General features: G+C 44.8%; 1 protein-coding gene across 3 annotated transcripts in view; it reads left to right on the top strand.

Moving 5' to 3' along the window:
- prmt3 (protein arginine methyltransferase 3) overlaps window positions 1-26,202 on the top strand; it is a 172,221-nt gene that overhangs the window by 19,429 nt on the left and 126,590 nt on the right. For all 3 annotated transcript variants that reach the window (XR_009446857.1, XM_059652185.1, XM_059652184.1), the window contains 4 exons: window positions 4,355-4,457; window positions 8,613-8,784; window positions 10,373-10,517; window positions 19,300-19,365. Coding sequence is in view for 2 of the 3 variants with exons in the window: in XM_059652185.1 (XP_059508168.1) it covers window positions 4,355-4,457; window positions 8,613-8,784; window positions 10,373-10,517; window positions 19,300-19,365 (486 nt within the window). In the remaining variant the exon portion in view is untranslated. The remainder of the gene's footprint in view (window positions 1-4,354; window positions 4,458-8,612; window positions 8,785-10,372; window positions 10,518-19,299; window positions 19,366-26,202) is intronic.

Here is a 26,202-nt window from a genome sequence, read left to right as displayed (position 1 = left end):
CAGATCCACCGGTGTCGAGCTGGTGTTCTTCTCTGACCACTGCCTCCCGTTGGCCGACTGTCACTTACAGGACGACCAGCCGGCCGGCAAGGGGACGTGGAAGCTCAACACGACTCTGTTGACCCCAGAGAACGTCGAGGAGCTTAAGAGGGAGTACGCCGGTTGGAGAACCGTGAAACCCCTCTTTGAGTCTCTGGGCGACTGGTGGGAGACGGTGAAGGAGAACATCAAGAGGTTCTTTGTCCTCAAGGGTGTTCAGAAGGCAAGAGAGAGGCGGGGAAAGCTGTCGCGACTCCAGAAAAGGGTGCAGAACCTGCTCCTTCTGCAGTTGATGGGGGTCGATGTCATGGAGGACCTCCGCGAGGTGAGGGGCCAGCAAGCCTCACTCTTCGGTGCGGAGGCCTCCAGGATAATCTTCCGGTCCAGGGTCCGCTCCGTGGAGCAGGACGAGACGTGCTCGCGTTTCTTCTTTCAGAAGGTGCACAAAGAGAGCTCTGTGCTTAGCCGGCTGAAGGAGGACGACGGCTCGGTGACGTCGTCTCGGCCCGATGTTTTGAGGATCAGCAGATCCTTCTATGCCGGACTGTACGACGCGAAGCCCACGGACAGCACGGCCTCCGAGTCGTTCCTGTCGTCTATTACGGAGGTCTTAGACAACGGCACGAGGGAGTGGCTGGACCGGCCGATATCCCTGGACGAGCTGGCCAGAGCCCTCAAGTCCTTGCAGAGGAATAGGACTCCCGGAAGCGACGGCTTACCGGTCGAGCTGTATTCCGCTCTGTGGGGCCTGGTCGGCCAGGACCTGCTGGAGGTGTACGATAGTGCGCTTCGGGCAGGGGAAATGTGCAAGTCCATGAGGAAGGGCATCATCACCCTCATTTACAAGAGGAAGGGGGAGAGGGAAGAAATTAAGAATTGGCGTCCCATTTCACTTTTGAACGTGGACTACAAAATCCTGGCCAAGGTCATTGCCAACCGGGTCAGGTCTGTCCTGGAGTCAGTGATTCACCCTGACCAAACCTGTGCTGTGCCGGGCAGGAAGATCGCTGAGTGCCTCGCGCTCATCAGGGATACGATCGCCTACGTACAGGACAGGCGGGTGGACACCTGCCTCGTCAGCCTGGACCAGGAGAAGGCCTTCGACAGGGTTTCTCATGCTTACATGAGGGACGTCCTCTCCAAATTGGGGTTCGGGGAGGGCATCCGCAATTGGATCCGGCTGCTCTACGCCAACATCGTTAGCGCAGTCTCGATCAACGGGTGGGAATCAGACAGTTTTCCTGTTAGATCTGGAGTCAGGCAGGGCTGCCCGCTCTCTCCTGCCTTGTTCGTGTGCTGTGTGGAGCCCTTCGCCGCCTCCATCAGGAAGGACGTGAGCCTGAAGGGCGTGACTATCCCAGGCAGCGGAGGCCTTCAGGTCAAGACCTCCCTGTACATGGATGATGTCGCCATCTTCTGCACCGATCGTCGGTCGGTGAGTAGGCTGTTGGACATCTGCGGCCAGTTTGAACTGGCCTCGGGTGCCAAAGTCAATAGGGGTAAGAGCGAGGTCATGTTCTTCGGGAACTGGGACGACCGCTCCTTCATCCCCTTCACCGTCAGGACAGACTACCTGAAGGTGCTGGGTGTTTGGTTCGGTGGAGCTGGGGCATGCACTCAGACTTGGGAGGAGCGTATTGCCAAATTTAAGCAGAAGCTGGGCAGGTGGACGCTCCGGTCCCTCTCCATCGCGGGTAAGAACCTGGTTGTCAGGTGCGAGGGGCTTTCGGTACTGTTGTATGTGGCGCAGGCCTGGCCTATTACCTGGACCTGCGCCGCTGCGGTCACCCGGGCCATCTTCCACTTCATTTGGGGGTCGAGGATGGACCGGGTCCGCAGAGACACCATGTACAAAGACCTGGGAAATGGGGGAAAGGGCGTACCGAACGCCACCCTCGCCCTGACGGCTACCTTTGTGTGCGGCTGCATCAAGCTGTGCATAGATCCCCAGTACGCAAACACCAAGTGTCACTACTTACTGAGGTTCTACCTGTCCCCGGTGTTGCGAAAGATGGGCCTGGCCTTGTTGCCGCGGAATGCTCCAAGTAGTTGGACCGTTCCATACCACCTGTCCTTCGTGGAGAAATTTTTGAAAGGAAACACCTTTGACCACAAGGCCATCAGGCAGTGGTCAGCATGTAGTATCCTCGGGACCCTTCGGGAAAAGGAGAGGGTGGATCCCGTCGTGTGGTTCCCCACGCAGACTGCCAAAGTCGTTTGGCAGAATGCCTCATTGCCAGAACTTTCAAACAAGCACAAGGACGTTGCTTGGCTGGCGGTGAGAGGGGCTCTGCCAGTGAGATCCTTTATGCATGCCCGGAATCTCTGCACCACTGCACGCTGCCCTCGAGGTGACTGCGGGGGGGACGAGACTGTTGATCACCTCCTTCTGGAGTGTGCCTATGCGCAGGAGGTCTGGAGGGGGATGCAGTGGTATTTGTCGAGGTTCGTCCCGAGCAGCTCCGTGACGCGGGACTCCGTGCTCTACGGGCTGTTTCCGGGTACGCACACCGAGACCAACATCAACTGCGCCTGGAGGACCATCAATGCGGTGAAAGACGCTCTTTGGTCTGCCCGCAACTTGCTGGTCTGCCAGCTGAAAGAACTGACCCCGACCGAGTGTTGCAGACTGGCGCACTCCAAGGTCCAGGACTACATGCTGAGGGACGTGCTAAAGCTTGGGGCAGCCGCCGCCAAGGCGCGGTGGGGAAAGACCACCGTATGAGCCCCCTCGTCCAGAAAAGGGAAAAGAATCCTATCTGGTAACTGGGCCCAGCTGGCGCCTTCCCCAACTGGTCAGGGGGCTGACTGGGACTGTGCGGGGTGACGACTGCCGGGGCGGTTTCTTTGCTTTGTTTTTTTTTTTCTCTGTTTTGTTTTTTTTCCTTTCGTTGGTGTACGTACCCCCGGGTAACCCGGAGTGGCTTGCATGACTGGGTAGGTGTATAAATGTTTTATTTTTTGTACATTCTATGAATAAAGTATATTTTTTCCAATAAAAAAAAGTGACGAAACATCTGAAAACGAACCTTCCAGCTCAGCGAGCAAACTCACATCCAGAGCATCTGGTGAAGTAAAAAAAACAGAGTTAACCTTTTGGGTCTGGTGACCCTTCCTCAGCTCTTTCCCAGCAACTTTTGTTTTAGTTCCTGATTTACACCATCCGCCTTCTTGTGGTGTTCATAATTGCACTGTAATTTGTCTTCAGGAATAAAGACTGTCGTTTTTGTTTCTTTAACCAAGAATGGGCACACTGTCTAGAGACACATCTTCCAAAGCAATGACACAAGGTTGACTGGACTGGTACTGGGGATGTGGGCATTGTCTTTTGAGGAGCTCCTATTCTTCCATCTGCTTACTTGTCGATCTAGAGAGCTGTCAATACCATTATTTACTTACGTGGAACTGCAAACGTCATGATGCAGGCAAAATTAAAAGCTGAGATAACAAAGTGTGAAGCTGGATGAACACAGCAGGCCAAGCAGCATCTCAGGAGCACAAAAGCTGACGTTTCGGGCCTAGACCCTTCATCAGAGGGCCCGAAACGTCAGCTTTTGTGCTCCTGAAATGCTGCTTCGCCTGCTGTGTTCATCCAGCCTCACACTTTGTTATCTTGGATTCTCCAGCATCTGCAGTTCCCATTATCTCCGATCAGAATTAAAAGCTGCACAGCTTGACCAAGCCAGCTTCACAAAACAGCATCTTTTATATTTTAAAACACAAGTGTTAGCTTAAATCTAGACAACAAAAAAATGTAACCTCAGTCTGACCAGTTCTCTTATTATCGTCGGTGTAGTTCATATTCCATCTTGACATCTGTATATCAGCTATAAGTTGCGCTGAAAGGCGTGTTTCTCTGTGTATATGTGACAAAATTGTAAATTTCTTGTAGAGGCATTGCAACTTGGAAATCATTTTTTTCTCATCTCATCCTATTGGATATGAATGCTTTGATGGTTGAAGTGAAGAATGATGATATTGGGGAAATTTAATAAGCAGAACAGTAAACTGCTTTGAATTGAGTGAGATTGGATTGACTGAGAAGAGTTTAATTGCAGTAAATGTTACTTAAAAATTTGCATTGTACAGCGAAGCGAAGAGAGAATAATGGTTACAGAGAGAATTCTGGTGAAGCTCAGCAGGTCATGCAGCATCTGTGGAGGGATGTTAACACAAAATGTTAACTCTGTTTCTCTCTCCATGGACATTGCCAGACTTGCTGAGTTTCTTCAGCAACCTCTATGTTTGTTTCAGATTTTCTGCTGTATGTTGCTTTTATTTGAAATTGACACTTGCTGTGTGTTGCTTTTCACAGAATCCCCCTGCAGAATCTTTCAAATCCATATTGGGTCCCGTCCCTTGGGAGAATGAAGAATATATGAAACCACCGTCCACAGATGATCCTTTACTCCAGTTTGGTACAAATCATTTTTCTTGTTTGTATTATAAGGAATTCAGATCTTCTCTGGTGTCTCAAAATTGCAAACCTTTTAGTTTTTAACAAGAATCATGACTTTAGTCTGGCATTCCAAAATCAGGATGCAAGAATCATGTGACGCGGTGAATTTCAAACACTAGCTTCTGGGAGTTTGTCTGCAGCTGTTAGCACAGTCTAGACCCCCTCCTGTGTTAATTTTCAATCTTTCTCCATTTCTATTTTGGCCCCCTCCCAGTTCCTTCCATGGGTGATGACACTTGCTAAGGGTGTCGTTGCCCACTGCGTGATCTCAGTCCTTCAGTATTCTTGGTAACAGGACATACTCCACATGTGAATGTGAACGTCCTGTCTCCAGGTGATTCCAGAGCGAGATCGGCACAAAGGAGCTCAATACCATTGTCTGCGTTCCGGGCAGGCCACAGGTTCGGGCAGACCAAGCTGCCAAGTAGTCAGGGTCGAGAAACCAATCTCCTTAGCGACTGGTTGATACTATCCTGAGGCTTGGAGGGAAGCAGAGTCTCACTGTGATGACCCAGCTGTTTCTCACATCAGTGAACTCAACACAGAAAGCAGAACCCAGAACCAGCTCTCCACTTTGCTCAGGGACTTAATAAAGACAAGACCAAGGAAGCTGGACTGTCCGGACACAATGGATATTGAATGTTGAATGCTTTCAGGGAGGAGTTAGATATAGTTCTTATGGCTAGAGGCGTGAATGGGAGTGGGGGAGAAAACAGGAACAGGGCACTGAGTTGGATGGTCAGCCATGAGCATAAGGAATGGCCTAGTCCCAGTGATAATGGGAACTACAGATGCTGGAGAATCCAAGATAATAAAATGTGAGACTGGATGAACACAGCAGGCCCAGCAGCATCTCAGGAGCACAAAAGCTGACGTTTCGGGCCTAGACCCTTCATCAGAGAGGGGAATGGGGTGAGGGTTCTGGAATAAATAGGGAGAGAGGGGGAGGAGAGAAAAGAAGATAGGTGGAGAGGAAAGTATAGGTGGGGAGGTGGGGAGGGGATAGGTCAGTCCAGGGAAGACGGACAGGTCAAGGAGGTGGGATGAGGTTAATAGGTAAGAAATGGAGGTGCGGCTTGAGGTGGCATGAAGGGATGGGTGAGAGGAAGAACAGGTTAGGGAGGCAGAGACAGGTTCCTCTCCACCTTTTTCTTTTCTCTCCATCTTCGGTCCGCCTCCCCCTCTCTCCCTATTTATTCCAGAACCCTCTCCCCATCCCCCTCTCTGATGAAGGGTCTAGGCCCGAAACGTCAGCTTTTGTGCTCCTGAGATGCTGCTTGGCCTGCTGTGTTCATCCAGCCTCACATTTTATTATCATGGCCTAGCCCCATTCCAGTTTCTGTTTCTGTGTCTTCCAGTGACTGCAGTTCAAAAGTACACTGTTTGTTCTAAAGCCATAAGGTTTGTGAAAAGTATTTTGGTTGGAAATTTATGGGAAGGATTGGATGTGGGCCACCCCAACTGGTCACATCCCTCAGATTCATGAGGTCATAGAGCACGGAAACAGACCCTTCAGTCCATCCAGGCCATGCCGACCATAATCCCATATTAAACTAGTCCCACCCGCCTAGTCCTGGTCCATATTCCTCCAAACCTTTCCTATTCATGTTATTTTTCTAAGCATTTTTCAAGTGTTGTAACTGTATCTACATCCACCACTTCCTCAGGAAGTTCACTCTGTGTAAAAAAAAACATTGCCCTTTGTGTATTTTTTTAATCTCTCTCCTGTAAGATGTGCCCTCTAGTCTTGAAGTCCCCTATCCTAGGGAAAAGACACCAACCATTAACCTTATATATAGGTGTCTAACAGGCCCAGAACAAGTGGACCCTGCAGACAAAGCTGGGCTCCACCCCTGGGAGACACAGCTTGGTAGTAAATGTTGTTGGGCCTGCAGGCAGGTCCATGCAAGAGGCCCCGTGGAGCTGAGGATGTCTTAGGCCCAGGGGCTTTGGAACTCAGGGTGGGCTTGGGGGCCCCACATGGAATGACACATTCTGGTCTGATTCCTCTTGTAGATAATTTCTAACCAACCTGCTCAATGGAGGTGGTCCACTGGAGGTTCTGTAACAAGGAGTTTGCCATAGGAGGAGAAGTTGAGGACTCTGGGTCTGCATGCGATGGGGTCTCAAAATGATTTGGGGGACGATCTGCTTGAGACTGATAGAATACTGAGAGGCCTGGCTAGGATAGCTGTGGAAAAGAGGTTTCCACTGGTAGGAGAGACCAGGACCCAAGGGCACAGCCACAGAGTGAAGGGATAACCCTTTCGAACGGAGATGAGGAGGAATTTCTTCAGCTAGAGGGTGGTCACTCTGTGGAACTCATTGCTGCAGAGGGCTGTGGAGGCCAGGTCATTGAGTGTATTTTAGGCAGAGATAGATAGGCTCTTTATAGGGGAACAAGGGTTTCAAGGAAGGAGAGTGGTGTTGAGAAACATATCAGCCAGGATCGAATGGTGGAGCACACTCACTGGGCCAAATGGTCTCATTCTGCTCTTTTCTCTTCAGGTTTTATAGTCAGAGATTACACAACTCTGAAACAGGTGGGACACAAACCTTGTCCTTAAGGTCCAGACATGGGGACACTACCACCACACCACAGGAGCTGGCTCATCTTGTTCACTTCAAAATTGAGCTTCAGTATGACTTATTTCTGAATATTAATTTTCCTGCTGGCCTTTGCTTCTGAAGTGAGCTGTAAAAGGAAAGAAGATGGGTAATCTCATTTTGACAAGTGCCTCCAGTGGGCATGTTGCATCAATGAATGGCACTCTTCCCTCTTTCTTTCTGCCATTTTAAATGTAAGGAGTGAATATATTGTTCAGTGTCTGAGGAGATAACAGCCTGCCCACTCCTCTCCACCTGCACCAAACTTACTATGACAGGGGTAGTGTATTATTGAAGTCCATATAGGTTTTAACAAACTCCAGTCTGGCCTTGATTATATACTTAGTGTAATAATGCAGCGAGCCAGACCGGAAGGGAACATAATTTATTGCTGAACACCAAAATGGAGCCATTACTCATGACAAGGTCAGCTTTACTTTTGTTTAATTTAACCTATATTTCTAATCAACCCAGTCAGAGATGTTAAAAACCAAAGGAACTGCGGATGCTGTAAATCAGGAACAAAAACAAAGTTGCTGGAAAAGCTCAGCAGGTCTCGCAGCATCTGTGGAGGAGAAAACAGAGCTAATGTTTCAGGTCCAGTGACCCTTCCTCTGAGGACATTGAAAGTACTCGACACTGACCTAACTTCTTCAGAGCCAGCTCTCAAGGGTGAACTGAATATTGGCCTCCCCTGTTTATATACATATTTCGTTACACCCACTCTACTGCTACACAGCAGTGGTTCTTGTTAAGCTCCTCTCCTCTCCTCTCCCTCTCCTCTCCCTCTCCTCTCCCTCTCCTCTCCCTCTCCTCTCCCTCTCCTCTCCCTCTCCTCTCCTCTCCCTCTCCTCTCCCTCTCCTCTCCCTCTCCTCTCCCTCTCCTCTCCCTCTCCTCTCCCTCTCCTCTCCCTCTCCTCTCCTCTCCTCTCCGCTCCCCTCCCCTCCCCCATCCGTGCTGTGTGTGCACACACATAACGTACAAAGATCCAGTGAAGGTATCACTCTCATGTTGACATCTGTCAGCTGGGGCTCCCTGATGGGTGCCAGTAACGAGACACACCTATCAGCCCTAGCCATGGAACTCATATTCTATGAGGTCCACCTGGCTGACGTCATTACAATCACTACAACTGCCTACAGTGTTTTTTATGTTGTAACCTTCAATCTAAATCTGTGAGAGAGGTTTCCGCAATCCTTGTACAGTATGCCCCTCCCTTTCATTTGTGAGCATGTTTTCTTTTCACTTAAAGTTGCCAAATGGACAGGAGCAAACTCGACCAACCAAAACGTGGCCTGTCACTGTTCAGTTACACAGCACAATGGGCTGAATGGCTGCCTTCTGCTCCACAATTGTTTAACTTTAGCATTGCTGAACACAGCTGCCACGGCCCCTTCAGACCACAATCCCTGCCCCTCCCAAAAGGGCCAAGGCTTTAGACTGACGTAGTTTTTGTACTGGCTGGGTTCAGTGCATGGCTGCGCTCACTGGGTGTTGTCTTCACAGATGTCGATGAGTTCTGGGAAAGTACAGAAACGCAAGCCTGTTTGGCAGAACCACTGGGTGAGGAGAGCTGGGACCGAGCAGCACAGCTTCAGCGATTACGAGAAGCAGAGAGAAGAGCCAAGGAGGCTGAAGCAGCCATGGAAAGGATCATGGGAGATTTTGAGAAAATGAGGTGTGTGAGTTTTATTTATTTTGGGAAGGGCCCTTCTCTCCCGTGCCCCGTAACCTTCAGAGGTCACAAGCCTAATGGCACAACATGAGGTGGAGTGCTATGGAATCCTGGGCCACAGCTGGGTCAGGGAATTGGGTTCTGAATTCTTTAATGACAAAATAAAACACATCTTTGACGGAGGGGTGGGGATGAGAAAGGGCAGCCGATGGAATATTAAAAACTCAAAAATAAAACTGGAATTTAAAACTAGCCTCAGTAATGGTGACCACAATTCTTGTAAAAACTGAACTGGCTCACTAATGTCTTTGAGGGAAAGAAATCTGCCACCCTTACCTTGTTTGGCCTACATGTGACTCCAGACCCACAGCTATGTGGTTGACTCTTAACAGCTGTCTGAAATGGCAATTGAGAATGGGATAGTCATGGGAGACCCTAGGACCAGAGGGCATATTCTCAGAATTAAAGGACACCAATTTAGGACTGATATGAAGAGGAATTTCATCTCAGTGTGTTGTGAGTCTTTGAAACTCCTTGTCACAGAGAGCTGTGGGGGACAGAACCCTTGTGTATATTTAAGGCTGAGATCAATGTATTCTTGATCAGTTTGAGAATGAAGGGTTATGGAGAAAGGGCAGGAAAGTAGACATGAGGAATGTCAGATCAGCCATGATCTTAGTAAATGGTACAGTGGCCTCAAGGGGCTGAATGGCCTACTCTTGTTCCTATTTGTTATGGTTTTAATGTGGGCAATGAATGCTGGCCTTTCCAGTGACCCCTTATCCTAGGAAAGAACAAAATAACTGGAATAACGTTTAAAAATTTAAAAAAGTTAAAAATCAAGTTTTTAAAAAAAGTCTTGGGACAAATGATCTTGAAGATGGGACTGGCAAGGAGGGATCTCAACATTTAAAATAGGTTCTTTGATTTTAAAAGGATACTGTTGAATCCTTGAGAGCTGGGTGGGCTAAATAACAAATTGATAGTATTCTGCAAGCTCACAGGATGGAGTTGTCGACATCCAGAAAAGAGTGGTAGTGAGTTTTACATCCTGCAGTGGTTTCACTTGATTTCAGTCAGGCAAAGTGATTCTTGGTAACCTTTCTTTGATATGTTACTTCTGCTCAAAGAACATGTTAAATACTGAGACTGCATACACATTGCAGCTCAGCTTTGTTTATGCAGCCCCCGATTCCAAGGATAAAACTGAGTGAATTTCCTCGCTCAGTCTGCATCACATCTGACGGTGCAGGGTGGTTAAGTTGTCATTTCTCTCCGATCAAATTATGATTTAGTGGCAGATAAACTTGCACACAAGACTGGATTGTAGTACAACCGGCAGCTTTTGCATTGTAGTGAGATTTGTTTGAATTGCTGCTTTTATTACAATTAAAATCTGCACATCCTATGCCAGTATCCCGTGAGCAAACTGATCATTTGGTCATGACTGGGGAAATTGTAATTTAACTACTAAACCAGCAGAGGGTGTCAGAGTGTAAAAAGGCTGGAAGTTTATTGGAAACATTCTATTGTATAATTTTTTTGCGGTTCAGTGAGTGTGCCTCAAGGGTGTGTTTTAAATTGATTACAGACAATATGCACAGGATTTCGTGATAAATGCAGATGCCAGAGCTGAAACATCAAGCACAAACGCTATAGCTAACCTGCAGGAGGATGAGGACAGTGTCTATTTCAGCTCTTATGCGCATTATGGCATACATGAGGAAATGTTAAAGGTGAGATTACAATTGAAGAACCTCATCAGGTTATATCTTCAAATGGGAACAAGCTTCTACTATCCAGCTGTAATTGCTGCCTTTTTGACTCAATTGTAACTTGCTAATTTCTCCCACTCTGTTTCCAAAGAATGTTTAAACCTCTTTGCTGCTTCAGAGTGACTCCTGATTTTTATTTGTGAGACTCAGCCATCATTATCCAAAGCTTGCTGGGAAGAATCTTATTTCTGCAGGCAGGACATTTATTTAAAAAAAAATTGCAACAACTTATAAACCCAGGGGACAATCCCAATTTCATTTGTACAACATTCTTTTTTAAAGTAGCACCTTTCTTAATTCCCAACCTTAATGATGGAAAAGATGGAACAGCATCTTTACTGGAGAAGAACTGTGGTTCCATTATTACTGCAACATTGTCGAAAATTAGCGGATCTAGATTAAGGTTAAAAGAATGCAGCCTGATTGGCAGGATATGATATTTGTTTAAATTAGAACAAAAAGATGCTGATGCTAAAGATCTGGAACAAAAACAGAAATTGCTGGAGAAACTCAGCAGATCTGGCAGTATCTAAAAGACTATAAAACATAGGAGCAGAAATTAGGCCATTCAGCCCATTGAGTTTGCTCCACCATTCGATCATGGCTGGGGTGGCACGGTGGCTCAGTGGTTAGCACTGCAGCCTCACAGCACCCAGGGACCCGGGTTCGATTCTGGCCTCGGGCGACAGTCTGTGCGGTGTTTGCACATTCTCCCCGTGTCTGTGTGGGTTTCCTCCGGGTTCTCCGGTTTCCTCCCACAGTCCAAAAATGTGCAGGCTAGGTGGATCGGCCAGGCTAAATTGCCCGTAGTGTTCAGGGGCCTGTGGGTTATAGGGGGTTGGGTCTGGGTGGTATATATCAAGGGGTGGTGTGGACCTGTTGGGCCGAAGGGCCTGTTTCCACTCGGTAGGTAATCTAACCTAATCTAATAAATTCCTCAACCACTTTCTCCCCATAACTCTTGATCCCCTTGACAATCAAGAGCCTATCTATCTCAGTCTTAAATGTTCTCAATGACCTGGCCTCCACAGCCTTCCGTGGCAGTGAATTGCATAGACTCACCTCTGTCTGGCTGAAGAAACTTCTCCTGTATCGCCGTTCTAAAAGGTCTTCCCTTTACTCTAAGGCTGTGCCCTCAGGTCCCAGTCTCTCCTACCAATGGAAACATCTTCCCAACATCCACTTTGACCAGTTCATCTGTGGAGAGAGAAACAAAGTGGGCGTTGTAGTCAGTATGGACCAGTTTGGGCCAAAGGATCTGTTTCTCTCCTGTATTACTGTATGACTCTTAGTTAACGTCTCAAGTCTAGTGACCCTGCTTCTGAGTGGAGGGTCAAGAAATCAACCTGAGCTTACCCAGTCTCCCTTCATAGCTCTATCCCAGGCAACATCTTGTGAATCTCCACTGCACCCTAAATACTGAATGAGTTGAAATTTCCCCCATTTGAATATCACGAAAGGATGAAGCCATTATTTTTAGCCTCAGTTCCAAACCTCAGCTTCTAATCACTTACTCCATCCCTTGCCTTGTGTTTGCAAATTTGTTGTCACATTTGATCCTGAGATGTGCTGCTGGTCTTGAATTTGTGCTAACTCTAAGATTGTCCATTTCCACTCCCCGAACCCCTCTCCCTCTCTCCCATACTGTCTTCTCTGCCTAAGCATTTGGATATTTAATTTCATGCGTGGCTTGGTTTCATACTTTATCTCTGTGAATTGCGTTGGTGTCATTATCTTCGAGGTGCTGTATAAGTTGTTGTTAAAGCTGGTGCACAATTGTGAGAAATAAATGTATTAGGTTAATCATACATTGACCTTCCCTGCAGTAAGATGGTGATAAAAGTAAAGAAGTGACGTGAAGCTGATTCTCACTTGCTCCCCCTGCTATTCAAAATGTTGCCTTCAGTTTGAGTCACTGAAACCCAGGTAGGTTATATTGGTTTTAGATGAGGTTCAGCTCAGGCCACAAGGAAGATGCCAGAGTTAAGCTGAGAGAATAGGTAGCTCTCGCACTGATAGCTCTGTCCTTGGCCCACTCACTGCCAGGTTCAGCGTGAGCAGGTAGTAACACATCTTTCAACTGGGGATTCTGTAGCCTCTGGACTCAACAGAGAATTTAATCATTTCAAACCCTCATCCATTTTGTTCCAAAGACAGAAATTGCTGGAAAAGCTCAGCAGGTCCCGCAGCGTCTGTGTAGAGAAATCAGAGTTAAGGTTTCGGATCTGGTGACCCATACTCAGAACTGACTTTGGGTCACTCGACCTGAAACATTGACTCTGAATTCTCGACACAGATGCTGCCAGACTAACGGAGTTCTTCAGGCAATTTCTGGTTTTGTTTCTGATTTACAGCTTCTACAGTTCTTTTGGTTTTTATCCAGTTTGTTCTCTTTGCTTATTTTGTTTTATTTCTTTTAGAAACACAGCTGCTCTGGGTACATTCTTTCTTTTCTTGTCCTCGGCATCATTCCCTTTGGCCCTGGAAGACTAATTTTCCTGCCATTCAGTCTCTCCTGTTCTCCACCTGATCGCAGACCTCCAGTTTTGTGCTTGCCCTGATTTATGTCTCTAACTTTTCCCTGATAAGTGGTCAATGACTTGAAACGTGAACTTTGATTCTCTCCCCAAGTGATCGCTGCTTAACACATGAACATAAAAGCAAGGCTAAAGAATAGGCCATTCTGCCCTTCGAGTTTGTTCCACCATTCAGTATGGCTGATCTGATAATAACTCAACTCTACGTTCCTGCTTATCCAGCCCTCTTTGTCTGTCTACCTTTGCCTTAAAAATATTTAAACAGAGCTCCAAAGACTGTCAAACCTCTGAGAGAAAAGAAAACATGACCTGCTGAGTCTTTTCACCAACTTCTATCTCAATTGTGCAAATGTGGTATGTAGTTTAGAGCTTAGAGGTGTGTCGTGTTTGGATCCAGGTGGACCTTGTTGACTACGAGGCCCTTGACTGGGGTTGTTCGCCAATCAGGAAATCTCTGGCTGACCAATATAACCAGAAGATTTAGAATCTCGTCAGTTCAGGGACTGACCCCGAGCTGGTTGGTCACAGCCAGTGTACTTTGCACATGTAAGTAAGGGGTGACTTAGTGATGGGATACTAGCCCCTGTGCAGTTATTTTGATGTGTGAGCACTCAAGCTATGGAAAATGAAAAGCAGATTTGAAAGGGTGGCTGAGAAGCTCTTTCCTTAATTGATGCATAGAACATAGAACATTACAGCGCAGTACAGGCCCTTCAGCTCTTGATGTTGTGCCGACCTGTGAAACCAATCTGAAGCCCATCTAACCTAGACTATTCCATTATCATCCATATGTTTATCTAATGACCATTTAAATGCTCTTAAACTTGGCGAGTCTATTACTGTTGCAGGCAGGGCATTCCACGCCCTTACTACTCTCTGAGTAAAGAAACTACCACCCTATCTAATCCTCTGATCATCTTGTATGTCTCTATTAGGTCACCTCTTAACCTTCTTCTCTCACAAAAACAGCCTCGAGTCCCTCAGCCTTTCCTCACAAGACCTTCCCTCCATACCAGGCAACATCCTGGTAAATCTCCTCTGCACCCTTTCCAATGCTTCCACATCCTTCCTATAATGTGGCGACCAGAACTATACGCAATACTCCAAGTGCAGCTGCACCAGAGTTTTGTACAGCTGCAACATGACCTCATGGCTCAGAAACTCAATCCGTCTACCAATAAAACCTAACACACTGTATATGCCTTCCTAACAACCCTATCAACCTGGGTGGCAACTTTCAAGGATCTATGTCCATGGACACCAAGATCCCTCTGCTCATCCACACTACCACGAATCTTACCATTAGCCCAGTACTCTGTATTCCTGTTACTCCTTCCAAAGTGAATCATCTCACACTTTTCCACATTAAACTCCATTTGCCACCTCTCAGCCCATCTCCGCAGCTTATCTATGTCCCTCTGTAACCTGCAACATCCTTCTGCACTATCCACAACTCCACCGACTTTACTGTCATCTGCAAATTTACTAACCCATCCTTCTACACCCTCATCTAGGTCATTTATTAAAATGACAAACAGCAGTGGCCGCAAAACAGATCCTTGCGATGCAATCTGCATGCAGAACGTGGAGCTGTATAGCAGTGAAATTAAGGAAGAGTTTCTCTACACACAAAGAATTGGAAATCTAGGATTCTTTTCCCAAAGACCTCTTGCTGGTTCAGTCAAAATTTTAAAGGTCAATTTGTATTCAATAAAGGCGGAGAAGGACAAGGGAACATAGAAGCAGGAGTAGGCCATTCAGCCCCTCGATCCTTTTGATTTTCCATTTTGTGGCTGATCACCTGCCTCAATGACAAGTTCTGGCACTGCCTCTACTTCCCTTCATGGCCCCTGTTGGTTTCTGTTTCAAATATACTCAATGATAGAGTTTCCACAGCCCTCTGGGGTAGAGAATTTTGGAAGTTCACCACTTTCTAAGTGAAGAAGTTCCTCCCCATTTCAGCCTTAAATGACCTGTTTGTTCTGAGCCTTTGTTCCTCTGAATCCGCATCCTATAGCGCACGTGAAACATCATTCCTGCATCCACCCTGTCTATTCTTTTTAACAATTTTGTTGTTGTCAGTGAATCTCCTCTCATTCTTCTAAACTCCAAAGGATACAGACGCAGTGTCTTCAGTCTCTCCTCAGAACTGAATTCAAGCTGGTAAACCTTTGCTGCATTCCTTCAATGTTCATCAGTCTGTAAGAAATAGAACCAAGAGTAGGCCATTCAGCCCCTGAGCCTACTCCGCCATGATTTCCCTACTGACTAGGACATGTTTACTTTCCTGTGTTTCCCAATAATCTTTGATTCCCCGACTGAACAAGAATCTATCTGTCTCAGCCTTAAATATACACAAGGACCCACAGCTCTCTGTGGCAAGGAGTTCCAAACACCCTCAACCTTCTGAAAGAGGAATTCCATCTCATCTCATTTTTAAATTGTCACCCCTTCATTCTGAGACGATACCCTCGGATCCTAGACTATCCCATGAGGGGAAACGTTCGCTCAGCGCTGACCTTATCAAGGCCCTTAAGAATTCTATATGTTTCAGTGACATCACCTCTCATTCTTCTAAATTCCTGTGAGTAACATTCCTACCTGTTTAATCTTTGCTCATAAAACAATCCCTTCATACCAGGGATCATCCCAGTGAGATTTCCCTGAACTGCCTCCAATGAATTGATATCTTTCCATACATACAATTGATCCCTTTATTTTGCTCATTGTACTTCAGATGTGGCCTCACCATCACCTTGTACAGTTTTGAGTTATAGCTGTTATACTTCAACCCCCTTGAAATAAGGGCCAACTTTCCATTAGCCTTCCTGATTCCCTGCCTCACCTGTGTACTAGATTTCTGTGCTTCCTACCCTCAAGTCCATTTGTACGCAGTTTTTCTCCCTAAAGTAATATTCTGTTCTACTGCTCCCCCTTCCAAAATGAATAACTTTACACTCTCCCACATTATACTCCATTTACCAACTTCTTTGCACACTTACATAACCTATCAATATCTCCGTAAACTGTTGTATCCCCTTTGCAGCTTGCCTTTCCTCCTATTTTTGTGTTCTCTGAAAATTTAGCTACAGTGTATTTGCTTCCTACAAGTCATTAATAAATGTTGTAAACAGTTGCAGTCCCAACCTGCTCCCTGTGGAACCCCAATGGTTATAGGTTGCCAGTCAGACTATGAACCCTACTCATTGATTCCTGCCCATTGACTGATTCTCTATTCACACCAGTATACTACCTCGAACACCATGGGCTGTTATCTTAACATTTAATCTTTCGTGAAGTACATTGTTGAATGTCTTCTGGAAATCCAAATACAAAAGTTTCCTCAGGGGATGGGACCAGATGCAATCTTATTTAGATTTGATGTATTGGAGCAAGACATTCTTACTTCTGTCCTCGAATCCTTTAGTGATAAAGGCCCACATAACATTTGCTTTGCAAATTGTTTGCTGTACCTTCATGCTAGCTCTCACACACCCGTGAACAAGGACACCCATACCCAACATTTCCCAATTTCCAAAATCTTAAGAAATGTTTTGTATCTCCACCCAAAGTGATAACCTTACACTTATCCAAATTACATACCATGCATTGACCCTGTCCAAGCTCCTTTGAAACCAGTCTGCATTGTGCTTACAACACCCATACTGCCATTTAGGTTTGTGTCATCTGTAATCTTGTAAACGTTATGTGTGGTTCGCAATCCAAAACATTGCCACCTGACTGTTCAGTATCAGAATCACAAATGCTGTTAAATAGGGATGAGGTACAGATCAGTCACGTGAACGTAACTAAGGAGCAGGAGTAGGCCACTCAGCCCCTTGACACTGCTCTGCAGTTGAGCATGATTGTGGCCATAACTTCACATTCTTGTTCTCCCCGAGTAACAGTTGATTCCTGACTCTTAAAGGTATTAATTGTTCTGTCAAAGATTTAGAAGGATGTTGGCAGGGCTGGAGGGCATGTGCTACTGGGAGAGGCTGAATATGCTGGGGCCAATTTCTCTGGAGCGTTGGAGGTTGAAGGATGGCCTTATTGAGGTTTATAAAATCATGAGCGTCTTCGATAGGTAAATAGTCAAGGTCATTTTTCCAGGGTAGGGAAATCCAAAACTAGAGGTTTAAGGTTTGTGGGAAAAGACTTAAAAGGGACCTGAGGGGCAACTCTTTCACGCAGAGGGTGGTGTGTGTATGGAATGAGCTGCCAGAGGTGGAGGCTGGTGCAACGACAACATTTAAAAGGCATCTGGATGGGTATACGAATAGGAAGGGTTTAGAGTGATATGGTCCAAATGCTGGCAAATGGGACTAGATTAATTTAGGATGTCTGGATGCCATGGTCTGTTTTTGTGCTGTACATTTCTATGATTCTATGTCGCCCAAATTCTAACCTCTGTGAACTAAATTGCATCCTAAATTTAGCTGTCAGCGTTTTAACTCACAGTAATTACCATTCCTTAAGCTCCGCTGTGCTGACAGTATGTTAGTGTCATGTGCCATTCTCGAGAGAACAGAATTCTACAGATTCTTTTACACCTGAGAGGAAATAAGTCAGAATGAAATTTAACCATGGACCAGGTTGAAGGGGCTGAAGTTTTTTTAACGTAATCTATAAAGTGACCAAATGCATAGATTTTTGTCTTCAGGAGACAACATGAAATAGATTCTCTTTTGAGTTTTATAAAGTGAAAAACAAATAACTGCAGAAGCACTGATGCTTAAAATTACATCAAGGACTGTAATTGATGAAGTTCAGGCAGAGCTGATTATTGTGGACTCTTGGCTCTGTTGGTCTGATCACTTTCCGACCGAGTGCCTTGGCAATTGACACTGAGTCCTCTGTTTCTGGATGTCTGAGCTAGTTCAGCTGCCAAAGTTGCCTTCTTTTGGGACTGTGGTAAAGATTGCTATGTCTGCTGTGAGCCTGGCTTCACTCATTGCCACCAATTTTCAGTTCAGCTTTTGAAAGGCAGGAGTGTAATGGTAATGTCACTGTAATGGTAATCCCGAACCCCAGGTTAATGTAATGAGGGACGTGAGTCCCACCGTGGCAGATGATGAAATTTGAATTCAGTGATATCTGGAATTAAAAACTAGCCTAATGGTGACCTTTATAACCACTTCTGACCCCACCACCTAAGGGGAGATGATGGAATACCGGGTGGTATTCTCACAGGGCTGTTAATCCAGAGACCCAGGTAGTGTTCTGGGGACCTGAGTTCAATCCTACCAAGGCACATGGTGGAAACTGAATTCAATAAAAATCTGGAATTAAGAGTCTGATGATGGCCATGAATCCATTACCGATTGTTGGAAAAACCCATCCGGTTCACTAATGTCCTTTCAGGAAGGAAACTGCCATCCTCACCTGGTCTGGCCTCCACGTGACTCCAGACCCACAGCGAGGTGGTTGAGGTTGAGAATCAGTCAGGGATGGGAAATAAATTCTGACCTAGCCAGTGAACACACACCCCCAAAGTGAATGAATACAAACGAAGCTGTGAATTGTTGTTAAAACCCATTTAATTCATTCTGCTGGTCTACATACTCCAAACAGCAATGCGGTTGAATGTTAACTGCCCTATGAGCAATTAGGAATGGACAATAACACTCAACGTCTGTCACATAATATCTTTTTAAAAGTTACCACTCAAATTTTAACAAAAAACAGTAGGCCTCTGCTCACTGATAATGGGAACTGCAGATGCTGGAGAATCCAAGATAACAAAGTGTGGAGCTGGATGAACACAGCAGGCCAAGCAGCATCTTAGGAGCACAAAAGCTGACGTTTCGAGCCTAGACCCTCCTGAGATGCTGCTTGGCCTGCTGTGTTCATCCAGTTCCACACTTTGTTATCTTGACCTCTGTTCACAGTCTTACGGAGCGAAAATTACTTTCCAGAATTTCTGTCAAATGTTGGAATGTTTCCAGTATTTTGCTACTTTTACTTCTAGCTAAAGGAAGCTTTGATTTTGGATTAGAATGTGCATCTGACCAAAACACAGACATGCAAAAGTTCTGAGCTGGCAGTCAGGATGAATTTTTTGACCTTTAAGTACATATGCAAAGTAAACACCTTCATGCCATTTGTATAACAAGGAGAAGGAAAGAAATGATGAATATTTTAACAATGGTTGCATTTTAAGATTCATCGTTTTAAACTGTGTTTGCTTGACTGTAAATTTGCAGGATAAAGTGCGGACTGAGAGCTACAGGGATTTCATGTTCTGCAACCCCCATATTTTCAAGGATAAGGTAAGAGCAACATCGCCAGTTGTGCAGTAGCTGCAGTGTTTAGTTAGAAGCTTCCAGAAGGTAGGAAATCACTAGCAATAGCCTTTGTCCATGAAAGGATTTGATTCAGTAGACCCGGAGTTCATTACAGTATGGATGTTTTTTTTACAGCAAGCAGAGACTGGAGTGTACTGATAACGCAAGTACAGATCATTGTCGTCATTGTACAGTGGAATATCCCATAACTGTTATCTGCTACATATAATGGGACAGCTGGGAAAAGCAATTTTGCATTTTTTTTTGCACCTTGCTTGTAGAAACTGGGAAATGCATAGAAGGAATGTGTTGGGCTGCAGTTTGTTTCGGTAACAACAAAGTGTGAAGAGAAACACATTATGTTCCCATTTCATTTTTGTCTAAAGCCCCTTCAGCTCCCTCTTGAATGTATGAATACTTTGTTCTTCCTCTGACTCCTTAGCAGTTTAACCTTTGGTAGCTGAAATAGTTAAACCTGAATCCTCTATTCACCTCCTCATCAATCATTTATAATCTGTGCTCCCTGAAATTAAAATTATATATTTTCAGTTACTGATACCACAGTAAATTTTCACTTAAAATTATAACTATGTTCCTGAAAGTCGTGACTTTTCTTAAGTGGAGCAATTTTAAGTGAATCATGTGCTCACATAGGGATCAGTGTTAAAGCCAGAATTGGGTTCTATCAGATATTTCTCACCTGGAAGAAACAAAGCCCATGGTGAAATATTGTACCGTGCAGGTGCAGGATTGACTATTCCATGATGAAATAACTAGCAAAACAAATTAAATCACAGAGTCACAAAAGTAGTGGATGTGTCGGTGATCGCGTTTCAAAATTTTATTAATTCTGTCGTTGCGCCAGTGTTTGGAAGGTTGCGAATGTTACCGCGCTGCTTAAGAAAGTCGGGCAAGAAAATATGGGGAATGACAGACTTGTTTGCTGATGTCAGCAGTAGGAAAAAAGTCAGAAGTCACACCACACCAGGTTATAGTCCCAACAGGTTTATTTAAAGTCACAAATTTTCAGAGTGCCGCTCCTTCATCACGTGAAGTCTTTCCACCCCAGTCCAATACCGGCATGTCCACATCAGTACTAGGAACAATGCTGGATTCTTGTTATAAAGGATGCGGTGATGGGATATTTATAAAACAACTATCTGGGCATCACTTCGTAGCAGATAACATTCCCTGTCCTTCTTCAGCAGTCCTTTGCGTTCAAGGATGACCTCACAGAAGCGCATAAGGAGGCCGTTCACTGGCTGGTCAGCATTTATTGCCTGCGCCCAGCTGCCTTTGACTGAGTGGCTTGCTGTGCTATTTCAGAGGGCAGTTGAGAGTCAATCTTATTGCTATGGGTCTGGAGTCACATTGTAGGCCAGACCAGATAAGAATGGCAGTTTCCTTCCCTAAAGGACATTAGTGACACAGATGGGTTCTTTTTGTTAATTGGCAATGGATTCGTGGGCACCATTAGATTCTTAAGTCCAGTTATTTGTAGAATTCAAGTTCCACTATCTGCCGTGGCGGAATTAGGGATGGGCAATAAATGCTGCCTAGCCAGTGATGCCCCCATCCTGAGAATGAATAAAAAAACTCACTTCCCCGAGAGTTTCTGGAATCTTACTTGTTCTTCCTGCCAAATAGAACCACCTCCCCACCTACACTCTCCTCTCCACCCATCTTCTCCTCTATCCATCTTCAGTCCGCCTCCCCCTCTCTCCCTATTTATTCCAGAACCCTCACCCCATCCCCCTCTCTGATGAGGGGTCTAGGCCCGAAACGTCAGCTTTTGTGCTCCTGAGATGCTGCTTGGCCTGCTGTGTTCATCCAGCCACACACTTTGTTATCTTAGAAAACCATTTTTGTTGTAGAGAGCTTTGCTTGGTGCTTCTGACACAAATTTTGTGTTTTGCAATTGAGCCTGTCACAGTAAAACAGTCTCGAACTTGATGCCACTTCGGTTCCTTTAATTAGCCATTGGTTTTAAGCTTTCATATCCATAGTGACCTCAGTCAGTATTTAACATCTCCCTGAAATAATTTCATACCCAAGACTAATTACTCCTTTTCAAAATTGTCTTCATTTTCACTTTGGACGCTTTTCCAAAGTGCAATGACCATTACTCCTGATACTTAAACTAGATACCTGTTTGCACTTCTTTTCTTTAATATCTATGATATGGCTTTTCCTTTGGAATGTACATTTTGGATTGAATCTATCACGTGCTTTTCAGCGTACGAATATTTGATAGTTCTGTTTTGACAAAGAGTGCCATTGCTTGTGCAACCAAGGTGGTTAATGTCATAAAAGTAATATGTAAAATTCAGTGTACTCATGGTGACAGACAGGCTCCTTGTAGTTTAATAATTTAAGATTGCACAATTCAATTTGCTGTTAACAACTAACTTACTGAGAGATAGCAAGAACAGCAGATGCTGGAGTCAGAGTCTATACAGTGTGGAGCTGGAGGAACACAGCAGGTCAGGCAGCATCAGAGGAACAGGCTTGCACCCTTTGGGTGTAAACTAGCTCACTTATCCCCAGCAGCTATGGTTTGACACTTAGACGTCAAAAATAATCCCGTACTCCTGCACTGTGTGACATATTTTCCTCATTCTGCTTCTATTGTCTGACCTCTCCATTGTGAGTTACGTCAAGGATATTTGTCCCAGATTTTATGTCATTGCATTTGGTTCTTTTTTTTTGTACTTCCACAGACTCCTAAATCCACCTCACCCACTCCAAAACACTTTGCAGCTTTTCTAGAGGGTTTAGCAACCTGAAATCAATTAATCTTTTCAATACAGCATTGTTGTTGCTACTAATTTCTTTCAGTTCCTCATTTTCACAAATTATTTGGTTCCACAACATTTCCCGAGATATTCTCCATCTTCTTCCATGAAGAAAGCCCTGAAAGTAACTGTTCAGTTTTCTCCAGCATTCTCCATTCTTAGTTGGAAGTTCATCTGTCTCTATCTCCGGTGGATGCACTTTTGACCTTGCTAGTTTTTAATGTCCATTCACATTGTGAAAGAAGCTTTTCATTGTCTCTCCCTGCATCTTACCAATGCTCATGCTTATCATGTATTTTTTCTGGCAACCTCATAGGCCACCACCTTTCGACTATTAATCTTTGACTTCCTCCTTTAACTTCCTTTTCTAGCCGTGATTGATTTTTTTTCTTTCTCTACTCATTTGTGTGAATGTCGATGTTGCAGGCTGGGTCAGCATTGGTTGTCCATCCCTGAGCTGCAGCTGACAAGTTGGTGATGAGTTTCCTTCCTGAAATATTGCTGTCCACTTTTTATACTTTCATTCGCAGGATGTGCATGTCGCTGGCGAGGCAGCATTTATTGTCCATCCCTAATTGCCCAGCAGGGAGTTAAGATTCCACCATATTGCTATGGGCCTGAATCACATGTACCAGGTACTGGTGCAGATTTCCTTCCCAAAAGGACAACAGTGAACCAGATTGGGCTTTCCTGGTAATCCCACAATGGTTTCATGATCATTACTGGACTCTTAATTCCAGATTTATACAGCATTTAAATTATATCAATTGCTAAAGTGGGGTTTAAACCCTTGCCCCCAAAATGTTACTTGGGCCAAGGGATTAATAGATTAGCAATAACACTAAAGGCCATCACCATTCCAGTACACACATTCTATCACAGTTCTGACTTTACCTTGTAGACCATGGATAGGCTTTGGCAGACAGGAGGTAAGTTACTTGCTGCAGGATTCCTAACCTCTGACCCTGCTTTTGTAGCTATAGGATTGATATAGCTAGTTCCGTTCAGTTTCTGGTCAATGATAACCACCATGATGTTGATATTGGGCGATTCACTGACAGTGACAGCATTGAATGTCGAGGGACAATCAATAGATTATCTCTTGTTTGAGATGGTCATTGGCTGGCACTTGTACGACACAAGTGTTACTGGGCACTTGTCATCCCACACCTAGATATTGTCCAGATATTTTTTCATGTGAACATGAACTGCTTCAGTATCTGCGGAGTCACGAATGGTGCTAAACATTGTGCAATCATCAGCAAACATCCCCACTTCTGACCTTATGATGGAGGGGAGGTCGTTAATGGAGCAGATGAAGATGGTTGGGCCTGGGGCACTATCCTGAGAACTTCTGCAGAGATGTCCTGGAGCTGAGATGACTGACCTCCAACAACCACAACCATCTTCCTATGTGCCAGGTACGACTCCAACCAGTGGACAGTCCCCCTTGCTCACCCTAATTTGCATTGACTCCAGATTTGCTCGAGTTCCTTGATGCCACGCTGCAAACAGCAGCTTGTCTGATTTTGGGATGTGATTTGAGGCTATGTTCAGTGAAAAAGATGATCACAGACTGCCCAGCTAGAGGGAGAATATAACAGCTTCCTTTTCCTCCACTTCCTCTTTCTCTCCTTCCTCCTTTCTAACTCATGCTATCACACCTTTTCCACTTCGTCTCCCTCCTGCCCTGCTTCCTTATCCTCCATTTCTTCTTTCCCTGCTGCCTTTTCCTTTGCTTGCTTCCTTCCTTTCCTTTCTGTCTTCCTTCTGTTCCTTTCTCTCCTCATCCTCTGCCTCCCTTCCCTTTTCCTTTCCACCCTTCTCCCTCTGCCCTTCTCCCCCACTCTCTTTTCCTCACTTCCTTCTTCCTTGATTCCTTCATTATTGTATTGTCCCACCGTATCTTCCCCTCCTCCTGTTCTGTTTCCACCCTCCTTCATTTCCCTCTTCCTTCTCTTCCTTCTGTTCTCCCTACCCTCTTTTTCTCCCTCCTTTCCTTTCTCCTCCTATTTCCCCCCTCTCCTGTTTTCTCTCCTTTTCTTGAGGAGTTCAGTATGAGGCTGGTGGCTTGGGTTTTGTCCTTGTGGGGAACGCAGCGTATCATTGACTCCCGCAAGCCCGCTATCCTTACTTCTGTGTGTTAAAAGTGCTGTATAAGTGCACATTGTTGCTGTACCAAACAATTGTGTAAAGCAGCTCCTCTTAATTGTGGAGAATTAAAAGTCTGCTGATAGCTATTCAGTGTTTGTTTAATGCAAAATCTTTATTTAAAAAGACTGAGTCAAGAACCTAAGGCCAAAAGCTGTTTAGGTTTGATGCTAGACTTTCATTGTTTTTTTTAATATCTCAGCTTCTGAAAAGTGTTTGAAAATTCATTCTTATCTTATGCATTAAAATGAGCTGAATAAATTTTGCATTGACAGCATTTCCCATGTAGAATACATGGATGAGCAGAGCCACTGATAAAAGTCTGTTTGTTACAGTTCAGTGCAGTCCTCATAAATGTGATCCCACATTATTACAGCTGCTTTATCAATGGTTTCCTATTTGCTGTCGTCAGAAATCTCGAAGGAACTTTAACTGAAATGTAGCAAGTTTATGGTAATGTGCTGCATTAATTTATTAAATCGAATGAAATCCTACAGCTAAGCATCTATTCAAAGATGCAGTCCTCAAATTTTTCCTCTCCAATATAGAGCTTATTACTCATTTTAACCAACTTTATATTTAAATGAATGAATATAAATTAAATAACATTCCACCCTTCCCCGTATGGAGAAACTGCATGATTATTGTTGCATTTAATCTAGTTTTTAGTTTGGTGGTGTTTTTGGTGCAGGATCTAGCATCGTTGTGGGGGGATGGTTGGAATTACAACCAGTATTCAAGGTTGGACAATACAATGAATTTGAGAAGCTATCTAATAGCTGTAGTTAATTCTTTGAGACTACAGTACATTACTGAGCAATGTTTAATCATAATGTGATAGTTTAACATGGCAAAATATCAAATTGATTCAGTATTTTCTTAGAAAATGTAATTTTGGATCTTGTTTTGGTTGTCAGCAAAGAAGTAAACTCATTTGTAGTTTTCTAACTACTGGGTTCATATTAATTAAGTGGAGAATAAAGCAATTTTTAATAAGTTTCTGAAGTTTTTTTGTTGTTTGCTTTTGGGACGTGGGTGTCACCAGTCAGGTGAGTATTGAGTTTTTCTTTCTTGTCCAGTTCTAATTTTCCATGGCACCATGTTGAGGAATCACCTTGTTGAAATACAACAATCTTTAGGCTATAGGGACATCCACAGGATGGTTTGGGAAGGAGTTCCAAGGTTTTGATCTGGCAGTGGTGCAGGAAGAGTGATGTACAGTATCAAATCAGGAATGTGTGTAGACAGAAACATGCAGTTGGTGTGTTTCTATGTGTATGCTGCCCTTGTTCTTCTAGCCATGGGTTTGGAAGATACTGCCTGTGGAGCTGTGGTGAAATCCTGCAGTGCATCTTGTGCTGATGCACACTGGTGATAATGAGCATCAATGGTGGATGGACTGAATGTTGGAGAAGGTTAATGAGAGGCCTGCTTTCGCACAGAGGGTGATACGAGTATGGAATGCACAGACAGAGCACGTTTGTAGAAGTGGGTACAATTACAGCATCTAAAATACACTTGGACAGGTACATAACAGGAAAGGTTTAGAGGGATATCAATCAAACACAGGCAAATGGGACTAGTTTAGTTTGGGATAAATTGTTGGTGTGGATGAGATGTATCGCTGGTTCATAGTTCCTTGAAAGTGGAGTCACAGATAGACAGACAGGGTGGTGAAGATGGTAAAAACCGAAAGAACTGCGGATGCTGTAAATCAGGAACAAAAGTAGAAATTGGTAAAGCTCAGCAGGTCTGGCAGCATCTGTGAAGAAAAAAAAATCAGAGTTAACATTTTGGGCTATCAACTCCTTTGTCTGTCCAGCTGCCCTTCTCTCACTTCGGGCTCTATCCTATTGTTTACCCCCTACCCCACCCT

Source organism: Stegostoma tigrinum, chromosome 17 (genome assembly GCF_030684315.1).
Source record: "Stegostoma tigrinum isolate sSteTig4 chromosome 17, sSteTig4.hap1, whole genome shotgun sequence".
Classification (NCBI taxonomy): domain Eukaryota; kingdom Metazoa; phylum Chordata; class Chondrichthyes; order Orectolobiformes; family Stegostomatidae; genus Stegostoma; species Stegostoma tigrinum.
Note: the sequence above shows the minus strand (reverse complement) of the source record. Positions and strands in the feature narration are given on the sequence as shown.